The 16,514-nt window shown below is 43.3% G+C and overlaps 1 protein-coding gene across 4 annotated transcripts in view; it reads left to right on the forward strand.

Annotated features, from left to right (window-relative positions):
* cacna1ba (calcium channel, voltage-dependent, N type, alpha 1B subunit, a) overlaps nt 1-16,514 on the forward strand; it is a 98,991-nt gene that overhangs the window by 52,429 nt on the left and 30,048 nt on the right. For all 4 annotated transcript variants that reach the window (XM_035530142.1, XM_035530143.1, XM_035530144.1 and 1 more), the window contains exons 8-18: nt 4,361-4,476; nt 6,614-6,691; nt 7,184-7,267; nt 8,358-8,576; nt 9,421-9,533; nt 9,694-9,806; nt 10,136-10,267; nt 12,045-12,117; nt 12,203-12,320; nt 12,468-12,535; nt 13,672-13,778. In XM_035530142.1, coding sequence (XP_035386035.1) covers nt 4,361-4,476; nt 6,614-6,691; nt 7,184-7,267; nt 8,358-8,576; nt 9,421-9,533; nt 9,694-9,806; nt 10,136-10,267; nt 12,045-12,117; nt 12,203-12,320; nt 12,468-12,535; nt 13,672-13,778 — 1,221 coding nt within the window. The remainder of the gene's footprint in view (nt 1-4,360; nt 4,477-6,613; nt 6,692-7,183; nt 7,268-8,357; nt 8,577-9,420; nt 9,534-9,693; nt 9,807-10,135; nt 10,268-12,044; nt 12,118-12,202; nt 12,321-12,467; nt 12,536-13,671; nt 13,779-16,514) is intronic.

The following is a 16,514-nucleotide window of genomic DNA, read 5'->3' on the forward strand; positions in this document are numbered from 1 at the left end:
CATCAGTCTCTCTCTCTCTCTCTCTCTCTCTCTCTCTCTCTCTCTCTCTCTGGCTTAAATTCTTTAAACAAAGATTTTAAAAGTTGCATCAAAGACCTTGACATCATAGTCTGACAGGAGACGTGGTGCAAGGCTGACATGGTCACTCGCTGTCCCAGAGAATATAGAGAAATTATAGTACCACCCCAAACGATGAGTTCAGTACATCAAGGCAGATGCTCAGGGGGATTAATAATCTGGTTTACATCAACATATAGACATTCTTTAAAAAGGGAAATACCATATTTGGCTCACAATCAAAAGCACTATAATCTCTTCCCAGAAGGACATATTCCTCTGTGCCACCGATATCCCTCCCTCGGAGTCCCTTTGCTACTCTGAAGTTTTCAGAGTTGGAAAAACAGGTGTGAGATATCCAGGCCCAGGGAAATGTGCTCATATGCTGGGACCTGAATGCCAGAACAGGGACTTCTCCCACATAGGAAAAGATTTGTCCTCTATTAATAAATGATCTTGTTTTAATAACAATTATTTTTGCCACCACAGAAACAACCTTGACAGTGTACTCAACAAAACTAGAAAAGAACTTCTGCAGCTCTGTCAACGTCTGGGTCTGCACATCGTCAGTGGTGGGACATGAGGGGACTCTTAGGAAGACACATGTTGTGCTCACCTCTTGGGAAAAGTACAGTAGATGTAATAGCAAATTTAGACCCATTCTAGTGCATTCACTGTTAAACCACTGACCCCTCTGTCAGACCACAGCCAAATTACTCTGTTGATTAATAGGGCAGAGACTGACTCTGCACTCACACAGCCCAGTAAACTGTACAACATTAGGAGACCATACAGATGGGCCCAAAACAGCACAGGAGAATTCCAGAAAGCAACCAGTATTGCCAAAATTCAAATACTAAAATACTATTCAAATACTAAATAAATTCACGACAAAGAAGGAGTCAATGTGGCAGTAAAAATCTAAATATGATCTTTGAAAAGGCATCAGCAAAAGCGAAATTAAAACTTAAGGGTGCAAAATCCAAACCTAAAAAGGTTTGAAAATTGGTTTGATCAAGAATGTCACTTAATTTGGAAGGAACTTAGGAAATGATCAAATCAATAGTACAGAGATCCAAACAACACTAACATATGCCTTCTCTTCTGTGAGACTTTTAAAAATTGTAAACATACACAATACACTCAAGCAACTGACACCAATTTAGGAGTCAATCAAAACAAACCAATTTTAGGACAACTGGAATAAAAAAAGAGACCATGAAGAAAATGCGATACAAAATGGGGACATTTGGACAAACCATTTCCAAACTCTCTTCCAGAAAGTAGAGTCAAATGCAAATCTTCAACAAAATCCTATAAACAAAGAAACTGGAGGAGCTAGAATTGACTGTTAAAGATTATCAAAACCCATTAGACTTCTTAATTACTGAGCAGGTGTTTAAGGAGAAAATGAATAAACTAAAATCAAAGAAAGCATGTGGGCCTGACTGTATACTAAATGACATGATAACATTTTCAAACTCAAAATTTAATTTGGCTGTTATAAAACTGTTTAACCTGCTTCTGAGTGTAGGTTTTTTCCCTGAAATCTATAACCAAAGACTAATTACACCAATCTTTAAATCCGGAGATAAATTCAACCCTAACAATTACAGAGGCATGTGTGTGAACAGTGATCTATAGAAGTTAATGTGTAGCATTTTAAATTCTAGATTTCTAAATGTCTTTACTAAACAAAATGTTCCGAGTAGAAGTCAAATTGGATTTCTTCCAAATTTCTGCAATACGGATCATATTTACAACCTACACAGCCTAACTAATAAATATGTCAAATAAAAGCAAAATATTTGCATGCTTTATCGTCTTTAAAAAGGCATTTGAGTCTTTCTGGCACCAAGGTTTATTTTACAAAATTATAGAACGTGGTGTAGGGGCTAAAACATATGATCTCATTAAGACAACGTACATGGGAAGTAGGTGTGGAATACAAATTGACCATAAATGAAGAAATTTCCACTCTCAGGAATGTGGAGTGAGACAAGGTTGCTGTCTAAGCACAACACTTTTTAATATCTATATTAATGAAATGGCAAAAACACTAGAAGAATTTACAGCTCTTGGGCTCACTCTGCATGACTCAGAGATTAAATTCCTGCTCTACGCAGACAACCAGATTCTGCTGTCCACCACTGCATAAGGTCTACAACAGAGCCTGGACCTGCTGGAGCAGAACTGCCAGACCTGGGCCCTGGACCTGCTGGAGCAGAACTGCCAGATCTGGTAGTAAACCTGAAAAGGCTAATGTCATGATATTCCAGGAAAGATCCAGATCTCAAGGATCAAAACACTGATTTACATTAGATACCAACAATATTGAACATTCAAACAATTGCAATTATTTAGGGATCAAAATGAGGTCTGGACATTTTAACTTGGGAGTGACTGAACCGAGAAGAAAAGCACGCAGGACTTTCTATGCGAAATTTGGTTAAAAATATTTGCATCTGTAATTGAACCAATTGCCCTGTATGGCTGTGAGGAGTGGGGCCCACTTACAAATCAGGATTTCAACAAATGGGACAAACCCTGCATGCAGAGCTCTGTAAAACTATTTTAAAGGTGCACAGGAACACCACAAACAATGCATGCAGGGGAGAATTAGGCAGATGTCAATTAATAATAAACATACAATAAAGGGCAAATACATTCTGGGCACATTTATAACACAGCGACCCCCACTCATATCATTCTATAGGTCTGAAGTACCAAGAGCTGAGCATAGAGAACAGTCCCCTCACTCAGCTGGTCCTGAAACAGTTCAACATTAACACGCACTAATACTAAACTAACACACACTAAAGATACACATGCTCAGGTCCAGAAAATAACAGCAAACCCAATCAAAATCACTCAAATTACAAAACAACTCAAACAAAACTACATCACTTATTAGGAAACAATCAAAATCGCAGATTAAAATGTTGTGTTATGTTATGTTATGTTATCTTATGTTATGTTATGTTATGTTATCTGGTTCTGGCTACCTAAAGAGCAGTGAGGGGACTATGAGGATGAGACTGAGCTGCACTTTCTAACTAAATGTACAAAATTTACCCAGATTAGAACAAAATTCTTTAACAATATTAGTCACATGTTCCTTAAGTTTAAAAATCCCCCTGAAGGTGCCGTATGTAGTTCAGCACACTGGCATTCCTGGCACAGTCTGCAGGACAGTGAGTAACCATATGGGATATCAGCTACCAGAGCATTTTATAATTAGATTATTATTATTACTATTGTGGTTGTTGTTGTTGTTGTTAATAATAAAGGTAATATAAGTATTGTTGTTGTAGTTATATTATTACTATTGTTGTTGTTATTACTATTATTTTTAGCCGTTGTAGTACTGATGTTGTCTACTATATCTTTTGTTTATCATGTTAATTTCTTCATCAAAGCTTTGGCAATACAAATGTGAATATTTGTCATGCCAATAAAGCACCATTGGCTTGAACTGAATTGAATTTTGAGAGAGAGCGAGAGAGCGAGAGAGTGAGAGCGAGAGAGAGAGAGAGAGAGAGTGAGAGCGAGAGAGAGAGAGAGAGAGAGAGAGAGTGAGAGAGAGAGAGAGAGAGAGAGAGAGAGAGAGAGAGAGAAAGAGAGAGAGAGAGAGAGAGAGAGAGAGTGCTGGTCTTGCAGGCAGATTATGAAATATGACCGAGAGAGAATGACCCTGTTCCTCCACCCACCCATGGGCAAAGCAGTGGTTCTTCAGGAAGTTAGTCCACCATTTTGCTTTGGGCTTCTGATCTTCTTCACATGCATGACAGTGACGTCCCCTTAACTTTGAACTTTATGGTGGTGTTTGACATTGATCCTACCATCCCTGATTTCAAGTGCTTCTCTCCTGTGGTCTGGTCACACTGCTTAGAACTTTAGAAAAGTGGATAATCATGATGAGTGCCTCTCCGTAGCCCTCCTAACCTGCGTTTGGCTAAATTTACACTACTCCTCTGTCTCTCTCTCTCTCTCTCTTTCTCTCTCTCTCTCTCTCTCTTTCTCTCCATATGTATTCCAGCTTATTCGTTTGGAAAGACAATTTATATCAGTGCAAACTCCTGCATTTTTGTCCTTTGCAGGTAAAACACAGTGTAAAACACACACACAGAGATGCACACACACACACACACACACACACACACACACACACACACACACACACACACACAGAGGTATTCACACACATATCATGGCCATATTCCCTTGATGCTTCTTTGCAGTTCTGACTGTTTATGAATATGTGTGTGTGTGTGTGTGTTTGTGTGTGTGTTCCTAACTACAGGGAGTTTGCTAAGGAGCGTGAGCGTGTCGAGAAGAGACAAGAGTTCCTAAAGCTGCGCAGACAGCAGCAAATTGAGAGAGAGCTCACCGGCTATCTGGAGTGGATCTGCAAAGCAGGTCTGCCTCATACATACACTGACAAAGTCTGTGTGTGTGTGTGTGTGTGTGTGTGTGTGTGTGTGTGTGTGTGTGCGTGTGTGTGCGTGTGTGTGCGCGTGTGTGTGTGTGTGTGTGTGTGTGTGTGTGTGTGGAAGTGCGTGTTTGTGTGTCATGTTGCTGACTTTAATATTACAAATTATTTATATATATTAATAAACTCTCAGTAGTCACTGTTTATAGGCATTATTCAGTAATGATTAATAATTACATCTTTGTGTCATTCCATGTTTCAAGACTGTAATGTTGTATTGTTTTAGTGGCTGCTGTTTTTAAGTGTTTAGAGGAAGTCTTAGATGCAGGGCCTGTACAGCCTGAAATGTATTACCTCTTTAACACTTCAGGGCAGGTCCTCCCTGGAGTAAGCCTCCGCAATCCCCATTTCTTGAGCTTTCTGTCTCTCTAGCCCAGGTGGACTCATTTACTGACCTGTGTGCAGTAGGCTGGATGATGTTGTGCTGTTTAATGTCAGTGTTTGGCTTAACAGAACTACTGACCCCCCCGGCTCAGTTTGAAAATGTCTGGGCTGCAGTAGATCAGAACTTCTACTCTCAGCCAGCGCAATTTTTGTTGCTGTTGGTGGTGTTGTTTTTAAGTCACCAGTGACTCCAAGGCACTGACTGACAGTGAAGTCTCATTTGTGATGGCTAGTTTTAAGAACTACTTTAAGAGGATGATGGTTCTCGCCAAGGTTCCCTTACTAGCAGCAGTTTGCAAAACTTGATGCCGGAGCCGTTCTTTCCCAGATACTCGACGCTCTGGTGGTCATGACACTTGGACCCCCATGGAAGGTTGAGCAGAAAGCCTTTTCCCTTCACAAAGCATAATTTAATCCATCTACTGTTTAACTGTGACTGGCATCAGTGCTGAAACAAGCAAGCAGCTTTGGGGGGGTGGTGCATTTGCGGCACCTGCCCTATTCTGAAGCGTTTGGCCACGTCAGATCGGACTTGATAGGTCGCATTCATCATTGCAAGTGGTTTGTAATGTGAACGCATCTGTAATCTGAAATGGAACGCATGTACACATTGGTATGTTTTTGCACAACTCATCTGCCATCTGCCCTCATCCTTCCACTGGCTCCTGCTGCTGAAAATTCTCTCCTCCATAGTGGTTTTGCTGTGCTTCTGGTGTTGGCTGGTGACAACACCTTTAAGCACATGACAAAAGGCCAAAAACCACATAAATTCCAATCTGACCACCATCATTCATGTTAAATGGCCACAAATCGAATACATGTCCAATCTAGGACCACATATGAAAGTAACTCGAATCTGATTTGAAAAAGATTTGTGTGTCTACCCAGTCCTGAAAAAAAATCAGATCTTTGTCACTTCAAGGCAAAAAAAATCAAATTTTTCTACTTTCACTTTCCCATCCTCTTTCTTTCTTGACGGCCCACCAGCCTGACTCCAGGGAGATTTAACTGGTCTGCAGGAGCAATTTCCCATGGTGCCCGTGTTTTGGTTTTCCAACTGGGTAAAGTCAGGCTCTGGTAAATTCTCCCAGGTGGTTAATTTCGGATGTGCTTGTACTTGACGACAATCCTGGAACGGGTCTGTTGTTCCAGATTGCTCATCAAACTATGGCACAATGCCTTGGTGTAATTTGAATTTGATTTGTTTAAGAAATTTGTTTAGGAAATTTCTGGAATTTCTGGAAGTCATATGTAAATGGTTGGGTTAGGATTTAGTTTTTTCAGAATAAAAAACAAATCCCATTTTGTGTGCCTGGCATACCGTATGGAATTCTGTCTCAATGTGAATATATTGTTACAGTTTGCAGATTAAAAGTGTTTACATGAATTTTCACTCAGATTTGGAGTTTTTCAGCAACTAACACTGGCCATCTTTACTGAGTGAAAATACCTGTGAAAACACACAAGTCCATTCCCAAGTATATTTTCATTCTGTGTGTGTGTGTTTGTGTGTGTGCGCTAGAACATATTAATCCTATATCTACTAGCTCATCAAGCCTCTCATTAGTTTCAGTGTAGTTATCTGATATTGAGCAGTAATTGATCGATACACATTCAGATTCATAACCAAAATAAAAAGCCAGAAATGCATGAGGTTAAGCTCTATTCTGTGCCCTTCAGAGGAAGTCATGCTTGCAGAGGAAGATAAGAAGTCTCCCCTGGACAGCCCCTGGTACAAGAGGAAATGCAACAACCCAGGTGGGAGTTGTAGAATGACTGTCCATTTTGAAACATGTGGCCGTGCCCAGCAGGACTGTCCAGAGCTATGCGAGCTTGTCTATTGGTCAGATTGTCAGGGTGAATCTAAGCTATGAACTTCTGGTCAGTTGTTTATGCAACATTGTATTTTGATTAGTCTGTGTTTCCCACATAAAGTAACGTGAGCACATGATCAGCTGCACTTTGACAAAGTCTCACTCTGTAGTCGTGCGTTTTAAATCGCATGCCTAATGGATTATGGAATTACTGTAGTGTTTGGGGTTTATCAGGTTAGTAGTGGATATGAGCATTGCTTTTCTGCTGGTCCCGGTGTGACGGTCCAGCTCACACAGTTCCTGGATGAGCGAGCTGTTTGTCTATGTGTGTGAGCTTAGCTTCAAACTCCTCCGTTCCTCGCCCCCAGCTTTATCGGAGCTTATCGTGGGCCGTGCCTGGTCACGTCGTACCTTTACGTGTCTCTTGTGTTTTCAGTGCTGAAAAGAGCCAAAAAGAGCAAAAATGACCTCATCAATGCAGAAGAGGGCGAAGACCACTTCACCGATATCTCATCAGTCGGTAAGCAGCACACTGGACGCTGATGCCTACCCCGCGGCCCTCATGGCCCACGTTCCTGAAGATACTTTAGGTCTTGTCCCAAACCAAGGTTATTTCCCACCCACTTTGACGTTTAGGTGTGATGGACAGTTGTTACTTCTCAGATGTTTGCAACACGTGGGTAACATATTTTCAACATATTGGTACTTTGCCATTATATTAATTCAAAGTAAATGTGTCTTAGGGGTCTATGAATTGAAAGCAGTCACAGACACCATGCTTCCTTTAAAGTGTTTTTTAATTAATGGTGTATCATCTTCGAGTTGACGCATTGATTTAACACCCAGCCATTAATATATGCACACTCACATTCCCACAGACATGTTCAACAGAAACGCACACTGTTCACTGAGGTGATAGAGGCCAACAGACCCAGCGCCTGGAGCTGAACTTGGGGGAAGGACAGATGAGCTTGAGGGAAAGGCAGATGAGGTAGTGGGTGGGAGAGCAGACGAGGGCCCGGCCACTTTATGAGGCTTCACTGGTGTCAGATTTCCAGATTAAAATAGCCCATGGAGCGATTACTGCTCGTCTCTCCCAGCGAGAGTTACAACATGCTAATGGCGTGATTTTTCACCCATGCTTCTTTTTCACACTCTGTCTTGACATTTGAGTTTAATTTGAGTTACGGGGGGTTTAATATAGCGCGAGGCAGGAGGGTATGTGCACACGGGCGCAACCTCGTCTTTGTGGTTCTGTTGCAGAACACATGGGGCATCATTTTGAAAATGTGTCCTAGATAAATGGTCCAACTTCAGTATATTTTGTCTGAGGTGTGGTACCGGTGTTATGGTGGAGCTCTGCTGAGTGACCACCTCATATTAATTTTTAAATTTGTGGTTTCTAATATCAGCACCACAAGTGTTGTTACGGACGGTGTTGTTTGGGAAACTCCTTTGTAAAGCACTAACACGGGAAATCCTGGTTTTGCTCAATTTGACTCCGGCTCATTGCAGTAGGCCCTGCGTGTGATTTCGGGGTGCGACACCTTCGCGGTTCTGAGCGGAGGTGTTTACTCGTGCGGTTTGTGGCTGTCTCCCCCCCCCCCAAGCGCCGCAGGGCTCGCCGTTCACCCGGGCCAGCCTGAAGAGTGGCAAGATTGAGAGCTCATCGTATCTGCGCCGCAAAGAGAAGCACGTGCGCTTTTTTATCCGCCGGATGGTGAAGTCACAGGCCTTCTACTGGACGGTGTTGTGCCTGGTGGGCCTCAACACGCTCTGCGTGGCCATTGTACACTATGACCAGCCTGAGGGACTCACCTACGCCCTGTGTGAGTACTCCACCCCTTTGGCTCTTCCCACCTGCCCACTCTGGTTCTGGGCCCCTTGGGCTCCACGACCCTGCCTTATTGCGGTTGCCTTTATTCTACTGACCTCTGTTGTTTGCACATTTTTATTTTAAACCACTGAGCAGTCCTTTGGCAAATGTTTGATTTAAAATGTGATTTTTTTTAAATGTAAATTCGACCTGAACTAAATGAGGAAGAAGATGTCAGTTAGCTGAAGCATACAGCTGGATGTGTTGGGAAAACGTGGAATGTGCAGGGAAACACAGACAAACATGCAGAGGGTGCAATCTTCTGGCCCAGAGCTGGGGACTGCTCTTATAAAGGGTCATGGTCATAGATGATCATAGATCAAAGCACATAGAAATGGCAGAGTCCTATTAGCTAGCAGATCTATCAGCCGTGGGCACTAGTTAAAGCCACAGTCTGACAGCATGAGACTGTTGTCATGACTTGTAATCGTGATTCCTGCTCTAATGCAAATTGAAATGTTGTGAGTAACAAGCATAAGTATGATCTGTGCATGTCTCGCGGACACGAGGATGCACGTGTTGTGAACACGAGGGGGCACGTGTTGTGGACAAGTGTTGTAGAGCAACATTAGGAATTAGGAAACAGCAGTGGTAAGAAGGAAAGTTCTCATACGGCGTAGGAGTCAAGTGATGACGTGAAAAAACATTCTTTGCTATGGCCGTGTGTCTCTTTGAACAAAGCGAATGCGATGCAAGCAGTCTGAGATGCATCTCAAATGTGTGAAAAGTGACAACGTAAGTAAGACGACATAAGTGACTGTTATTGTTCCATATGAACTCTATGCTTCTGGGAGCAGATCTAGCAGAGTTTGTGTTCCTGGGTCTGTTCTTGACTGAGATGAGTCTGAAGATCTATGGTCTTGGGCCCAGGAGCTACTTCCACTCCTCCTTCAACTGCTTCGACTTTGGGGTAAGCGACACGCCTTCGGCAGTCATCGCGCAGCATGCGGTGTTCCTTAAACACATAGCAGAGTTTGTATGCTCTCGGCTCCTTCTCCCGAAGCTGAACGCGTGTTGGCGGCGTCAGACTGAAGCCTGTGCTTTGTGTGTCCTTACTCTGTCATGTGCAGGTGATTGTGGGGAGCATTTTCGAGGTGATATGGGCGGCGGTGAAACCAGGCGCCTCCTTCGGTATCAGCGTCTTACGAGCTCTGAGACTGCTGAGGATCTTCAAGGTTACAAAGTATGTGAAGTCGGTCTCACATGGGCCAGTGCTTCTGGCCTCTGTGACCCTGGCCCTCACGTCGTGTATCATCTGTATTCTGTTTCAGGGAGAACCCTACAAATGTGTGGCTATCGAGAAACACAATACAAACCGAGTCATGAAACATGATTCTTCCTTCATATTACAGTCTATCGATGATTTATTGTGAATTCTGAGACTTCTTTCTAGTCACATTCTCTTTCCTAAACCAAGTTATTCAGTATGCAGTATTGATTAACTGAAAGCATTTTGGGTGAGGTATGTGTGTGTGTGTGTGTGTGTGTGTGTGTGTGTGTGTGTGTGTGCAGATACTGGAACTCTTTACGGAACCTGGTAGTGTCTCTGCTGAACTCCATGAAGTCCATCATCAGCTTGCTCTTCCTCCTCTTCCTCTTCATCGTGGTTTTCGCTCTGCTGGGGATGCAGCTCTTCGGGGGCCAGTGAGTATTAGGCCTCGTGCCCAGTCCACTTCAAAGCGCTTGCAGCCTCGTCTATTTTAAGCGCTCTTACAGATGGTGTATTGTTTATACATTGTTGGGGACCCGTCTCTGGGGATGCGTGGGTGTGTGGGGGGAAGGCGGGCGGTGCTCTTCTGTTCTGTTCGCCGACTCCCTCACACAAACGGAACTTTTAAACGGCGAACCTTCCTTGAAAAATGGAAGGCTCCTCCAGGCTCTGCTGTTTCATTTGCGCCGAACTCCTCCTTGATAACCAACATAGCAGCGTCACGCAGGAGGAGCTGAGCATCTCCTTTGGCTGTGCCATGAATTATTGATGGGGCAGAGGAGTGGAGGAATCGCCCTCTCGCCACAAGGCAAATATCAGTTTAAATTCATAAACATACAATCATGCCGTCCGCAGTAACCCTGACCGCATTGTACAAACAAACAGCGTGCACAAATGTTACGGAAACGAGGCGGAACCGAGATGCGAATGAAAACCTGGGTACCAACACCATGGTAACCCCCCCCATGCCCCGCCCCATTTTCCCACAGCTGGGACAGGAGTTATTTCGTCATGGTTCCAGTGCTAATCGTGGGATTGATTGGGAAGCTCTTTTGTGTTCCTGGGTGCCTTTTCTGTTCACCATCGACTGAAATGATGAACTCGCCGTCAGTTCTGCAAGGTCATTTCCAGTGTGTCACGGGTGAGGGGTGCACCATGGGGCCACCTGTTCATAGCAATGAGGCATGAGGTTGTGGCCCTGGCGATGAGGAACGAGGTTGTGGCCCCAGACCTACAGCAGACAGAAATATACATGCTGTGGTTCCTCGGGATGGATTTTGCCATCACTGCTGTCTTTTTAAATCCTAATGTGTTGTTACATTAAATAGAACTCTGCTTACTTTAGATGCATAGACATATGAACATGTGTAAGCCAAGAACTGAACAGTAGATTAGCTCAAAGTTAATGGATTACATAATCCTTCTCATGTTTGTGGAAGACTTTAAAAGGTCTCTTATTAAAATAATGTGGGATGGGGCATTTTGCTTGAGCCTGGTCCCTTATTCACATGCACGCACACACACACATACACACACAAACACACACACCATTGAAAGGAGTGAAGACCTCAGCTACGAAGAATTTTTTTTCAGAAGATCAGGGGAGAATAAAGCTCTTCCTCGCTTCTCTCCTGTTCGGCACTCTCCTCAGCTTTGTAATTAAGTCCCGCAGAGAGCTGGAGAACGGAGCAGGAAGGGGCACTGTTGAGGGAATGAGGTTCTGGGAGTCTAACTGGATTCCAGTTGGTGGATTCATGTCCAGGAGCACTTGCAGGCTTAATCTGTGCTTTTTAGGCATAAAACCAGGGTAAAAATAGAGTTCGTCATGGAATATGCATGGATGGCTTTGCTTTGACAGTTGTGTCACGGTTTATGGCCAGTGTTATGCCATCATTGCCATGCTTGAAATTAAAGTTTTAATTGAGTTAGTTATATTTATCTGTATGTTTATTGTTTATCCCTACACTAGTGTGTGTCTGTTTTTCTGTATAAAGCTACTGTGACTGTGTTTGCCAACTGTGATATTTGAGGTTTTTAATTAGTATAGATTGTGTGTCCTATCTTGTAGGATGTGAGCGCTATCTTTTTCCAAAGGGTGATAGGGTAAAATGGGCACTTAACCGAAAGCCATAAAGGCTGTCCAAAGCTGCCTGCAGGAAGATGCCTCCAAGGATTTCTCTAGATGCTCCCTACATTTCTTCTGTCTTATAGGTTCAATTTTGAAGATGAGACCCCAACAACAAACTTTGACACCTTTCCAGCAGCCATCCTGACAGTATTCCAGGTAAAGTGGATCGTAGAAAGTTTATATTGGCAGTTGGGGCTTTACAAGACTCGTTGATACTTATCTACCATACCTGCTGCTGTAGATTCTGACAGGAGAAGACTGGAACGCTGTGATGTACCATGGGATTGAATCTCAGGGCGGAGTGAAGCGTGGAATGTTCTCCTCTGTGTACTTCATCGTCCTCACTTTGTTTGGAAACTGTATCCTGCTCTGGAGCAACGGCAGACAACACTGTGTTATAAAACCCAGAAGGGGGGAGATATAGAACTACATCAGTGCAAGTGCTGCAAAGTATACACATAAACACACACCCCTGAGTATTATGACCTTAACACACATCTGATCAGACACTCTTCTCAATGTCTTCTTGGCAATTGCTGTTGACAACCTTGCCAATGCACAGGAACTCACTAAGGTGCACATACACTCTCTCTCTCTCTCTCTCTCTCTCTCTCTCTCTCTCTCACACACACACACACACACACGTGCGAGCAAACACATCTGCACCCACACACACAATACGATCAAGGAAGCAATTCAGCTCTCTGAAGATCAACACAGATAGGTCATTCAAACCTAGGAGCACAACTGCACCCATGCCAGTCCCCCACATATGGTCCTACACATCTGTTTATTAATCTACACTGACTTTGCACACTTCCCCTCTAATACATTTGCACATCTGCACTTTACATTTACAACATATTAGCTAATAGTCTGATACCTACACTTTTGATTTTGTTCATTGCCACATTGTCCATTAAATATATGTGTATAATTCCCATCAATCCCATTAAATATATGCATATAAATGTATATAAATCCCATTTACACAACTTGCATAATTTATTTATCTGTACATCTTATTATATTTTTATTGTATTTTTACTTATTTTACTTTTAATTTCATGTCTTGTTTGCTGGTACCAGATAGACACCAGGAATTTTACTACATTCTACTGTGTGATATATGTAACATATAAAGCTTGGATTTGATTTGATTTGATTTCACACACACACACACACACACACACACACACACACACACACACACACGCACACATCTCCTGACATTCTGTCACACTGTCCCAGGGCAGACAGTCTATGAATCTCCCCTCTTGTGTTGCGTTTGCGGGGCTAAAGAGGGCGAGATCCTATCTCTATGCCGCCATATACTCGCTCCCGATATCACCTCCCTAGCACTGTCTGGGAGAGCTGTTCACCACAGACCGATGATTGTCTTGCTCAGTATCTCAAGCTAATGGGGCTCTCCACTGCAAGCTGGGTTTATGGCGTTACATTGATACTGTACCTACAGTACAGGGAACGGCTGCGGATCCCATTGTTCCACTGTAACGTCATGGTTGTGAACTGGTAATAAAGGTAGTATGAAACACTGGTCACATGTTAACGATTTTCACTTGGGTCTGTTTATCTACTTATCGGTTTGTTTATTTATATCGACTTTTTCCAGTCTGCGCATCTTTTCCTCCTTTTCCCTCTCTCACACTGTCTCCCCCTCATCCGTCTCGCTCTCTCTGTCTCTCCCAGGATGAGGAGGAGCAGGAGGAGGCCATCAGTAAGAAGCTGGCCCTGCAGAAGGTGAAGGAGGTGAAGGAAGTCAGCCCCATGTCAGCCGCAAACATCTCGCTCGCCGCGTAAGTGCAGGCAGCTTTAAGCCCCGCTGCTGTGGCCTAGGGCACTTCCAACTCTGCTGTCTTCTTTTCCCCCAATGATGGCTAAGACATTTTGTGTGTGTGTATGTGTGTGTGTGTGTGTGTGTGTGTGTGTGTGTGTTTTATGTACGTGTGTGACCCCAATCACATTAAATTATTGAATACTGCATGTGAGTCACTTTGTAGATCAGCATGGGTTATTACACTCTATGCGTGTGCATGTATGCGTGTGTGTACGGCTGTTTCCGTCTGTCCATCGGTGAGCTCATCTGGGTGGTTTGTTGTACCTGTGTTGTACCCGTGACTGGCTCTGTTCCCACTACAGCGAGATGCACACTTTGACCCTTCAGTGAATCACTGAGAGCGTGTAGAGGCCGATGGATCTAGCAGGGATCACTAATGACGGAAAGGCCTATTGAACAGGCATAAACAACATGAAGAGTGCATTATACCCAGAGTCAGATGACTGCTCAGGAAATTCAAGTTCATACCTAGTTCACTCCCTAGAAGTATATCTTTCACTTAAATACCTGCTATTGTTTTTTATTGTAATAAAACTGCATTGTCTATCCTTAAAATATAATTCTTGCTAAACCAGCAAAGTGCTTTACACTGAAAATATTGAGCTCAGAATTGATCTTATGGTCCTTGTAGTGTAATCCAGCCCTCTGCCCTGTAGTGTGATAACTGCCAGATTAGTGTTACCGGTTTGTTTTCCTGAATCTTAATTGGAACTTTAAAAAAAAACAAAACACACATTTTCTTACATGTTCATTTTGAACTTTCTTTATATATGACAACATATTTCATCTTGAACTTTCTTTGCCTTGGAATCAGTTTGATTTGGAATCAGTTTGGCTCTCATTTACAAATCATTTTTCCTTCTCCTGGAGACCATTTAAAATGGTTGATGCCTGGATTATAATTATCACACCAACATATCCATAGATTTGAAGGACAAATGTGTTTGTAAATAACGTAACACCCTGCTACTTTTCTCATTCTGTTGACATGTCTGTCTTGATTTAATAATGAGTTTGTTACACTGAGGTGACGTCTGTGCGGTGGGGCGGGGCCAGACCGTGTGATTGACAGCGCCACTGTCTCAGGCGACGCCCTCTGTTTCTTTCCCCTCCCATCTTTTTTTTTTTTTTCTTTTCAGTTTTATAAGGCCAAATGGAGGTGCACTGTCACACAGCTCCTCCCACTCCAGCTCTGATTCACCGTGAGTTTCTGTACCGTTACAGCCTGCTCCCCTTACTTCCTGTCTTCCTTAATTCCAAACAAACTCTGTCACGTCACAATTTCTCTCCATTTCCAGTCAATTTATATGTGCGTCAAATCAGAACGTGCTGTCTTATAAATCTGTATACCATTCAGTCTGTACTGCTTGCAGGACTGGTGTAGGAATAATTAGAATTGTTACTTAAAATAATCAGACAAATGATGCAAACCTTAATATACTTTATGCAGGGGGAGTTTGCTAGTTTGCTGGTGTGAAGAGCACCATGCTGTAACGCGTGTCGGCCCGAGTGCCGCAGGGCGTAGAGCAGGACGCGCAGACTTCCTCGACAGGGATGACCATTTATTACATAAATGACAGCGGTACTCACACGTATTACAAACGATGAACATGAAACGACTTGACATTTAAACAAACAGGATGCACACGCTTTCATAAGGGCGAAGGAACATTAACATGTTACATCCACAATGACCGACTGCGCCGCACACCCTGACGTGAGTTTAAATACACGCAGACAAAACGAAGTACAGGTGTGCGCAGGCGTGGCCACAAATGAAAGTCCTCCTACTGCACATGGCTGGCCAAACCACGTGACTCGCGGGAGGCGAGCGTTCCGTGACACGTGCTTAGCTCAGACGCCTGTAGGCTGCGGTGTATGGACGCTGGGTCAATGTTATGGTTGAACGTTAGCTGTTCATTTTAGCAGCACTGTTCTGTGCTAGCGCTTGTGTCTGCGCTGTTGTGGGTTAACGGCAGGGCATAGCTGCGGTTTATCTGCTGCTCTAGGTTAGACGTAGCACGTTAGCTCTGAGCACTGGCTGTTGGGTGTGTGAGCCAATATCCAGTCTGATGTCTGGATAGGAATGAATGACACCGCTGGAGCTGCAGCGGCTGTCAGTGCCCAGTGAGTCAGCACTTTTACCAGCCAAAGCCTGCAGTGCCCATGACTGTGAGCACACACACACATACACATGCATGCACTATGTATACACACACATAAACACATATACACGTACATGCACACGAACAAACACACCCACATCACACATGCACACACGCAATCAGACACATACTCAGTAAGGATGGATTCGTCCACTCTAGAAGATGCTTTGTTTATGACTTTCATAGCAAAGTTTCATAGCAAACTTTGGGCTTTCATTTTGAACTAAAACTACTCAGCTCAAAACATTACCCCCACACACTTGTCCGGTGCGAGATTGCATTCATATTAGATGACTACCTGCGGTGAATCTACACAGCAGAAATAAATCGACTCTACCACCAATTGGATTCGTCTGCTTTAATATAATTTCTTTTCCTGCGTGTACGTTTTGTTGTTTTGTGCCATTTAAAACTGCTGCACATTTGTCCTGTATGTCTGTCTATCTGCTTGTATATTGCCCTGTATTCTTCATGTTGAGTGTCTCTGCTGTCTTTTAACCCTTGATCTGTAATAGATTGGAAACTCCTAG

Source organism: Electrophorus electricus, chromosome 9 (genome assembly GCF_013358815.1).
Source record: "Electrophorus electricus isolate fEleEle1 chromosome 9, fEleEle1.pri, whole genome shotgun sequence".
Classification (NCBI taxonomy): Eukaryota; Metazoa; Chordata; class Actinopteri; order Gymnotiformes; family Gymnotidae; genus Electrophorus; species Electrophorus electricus.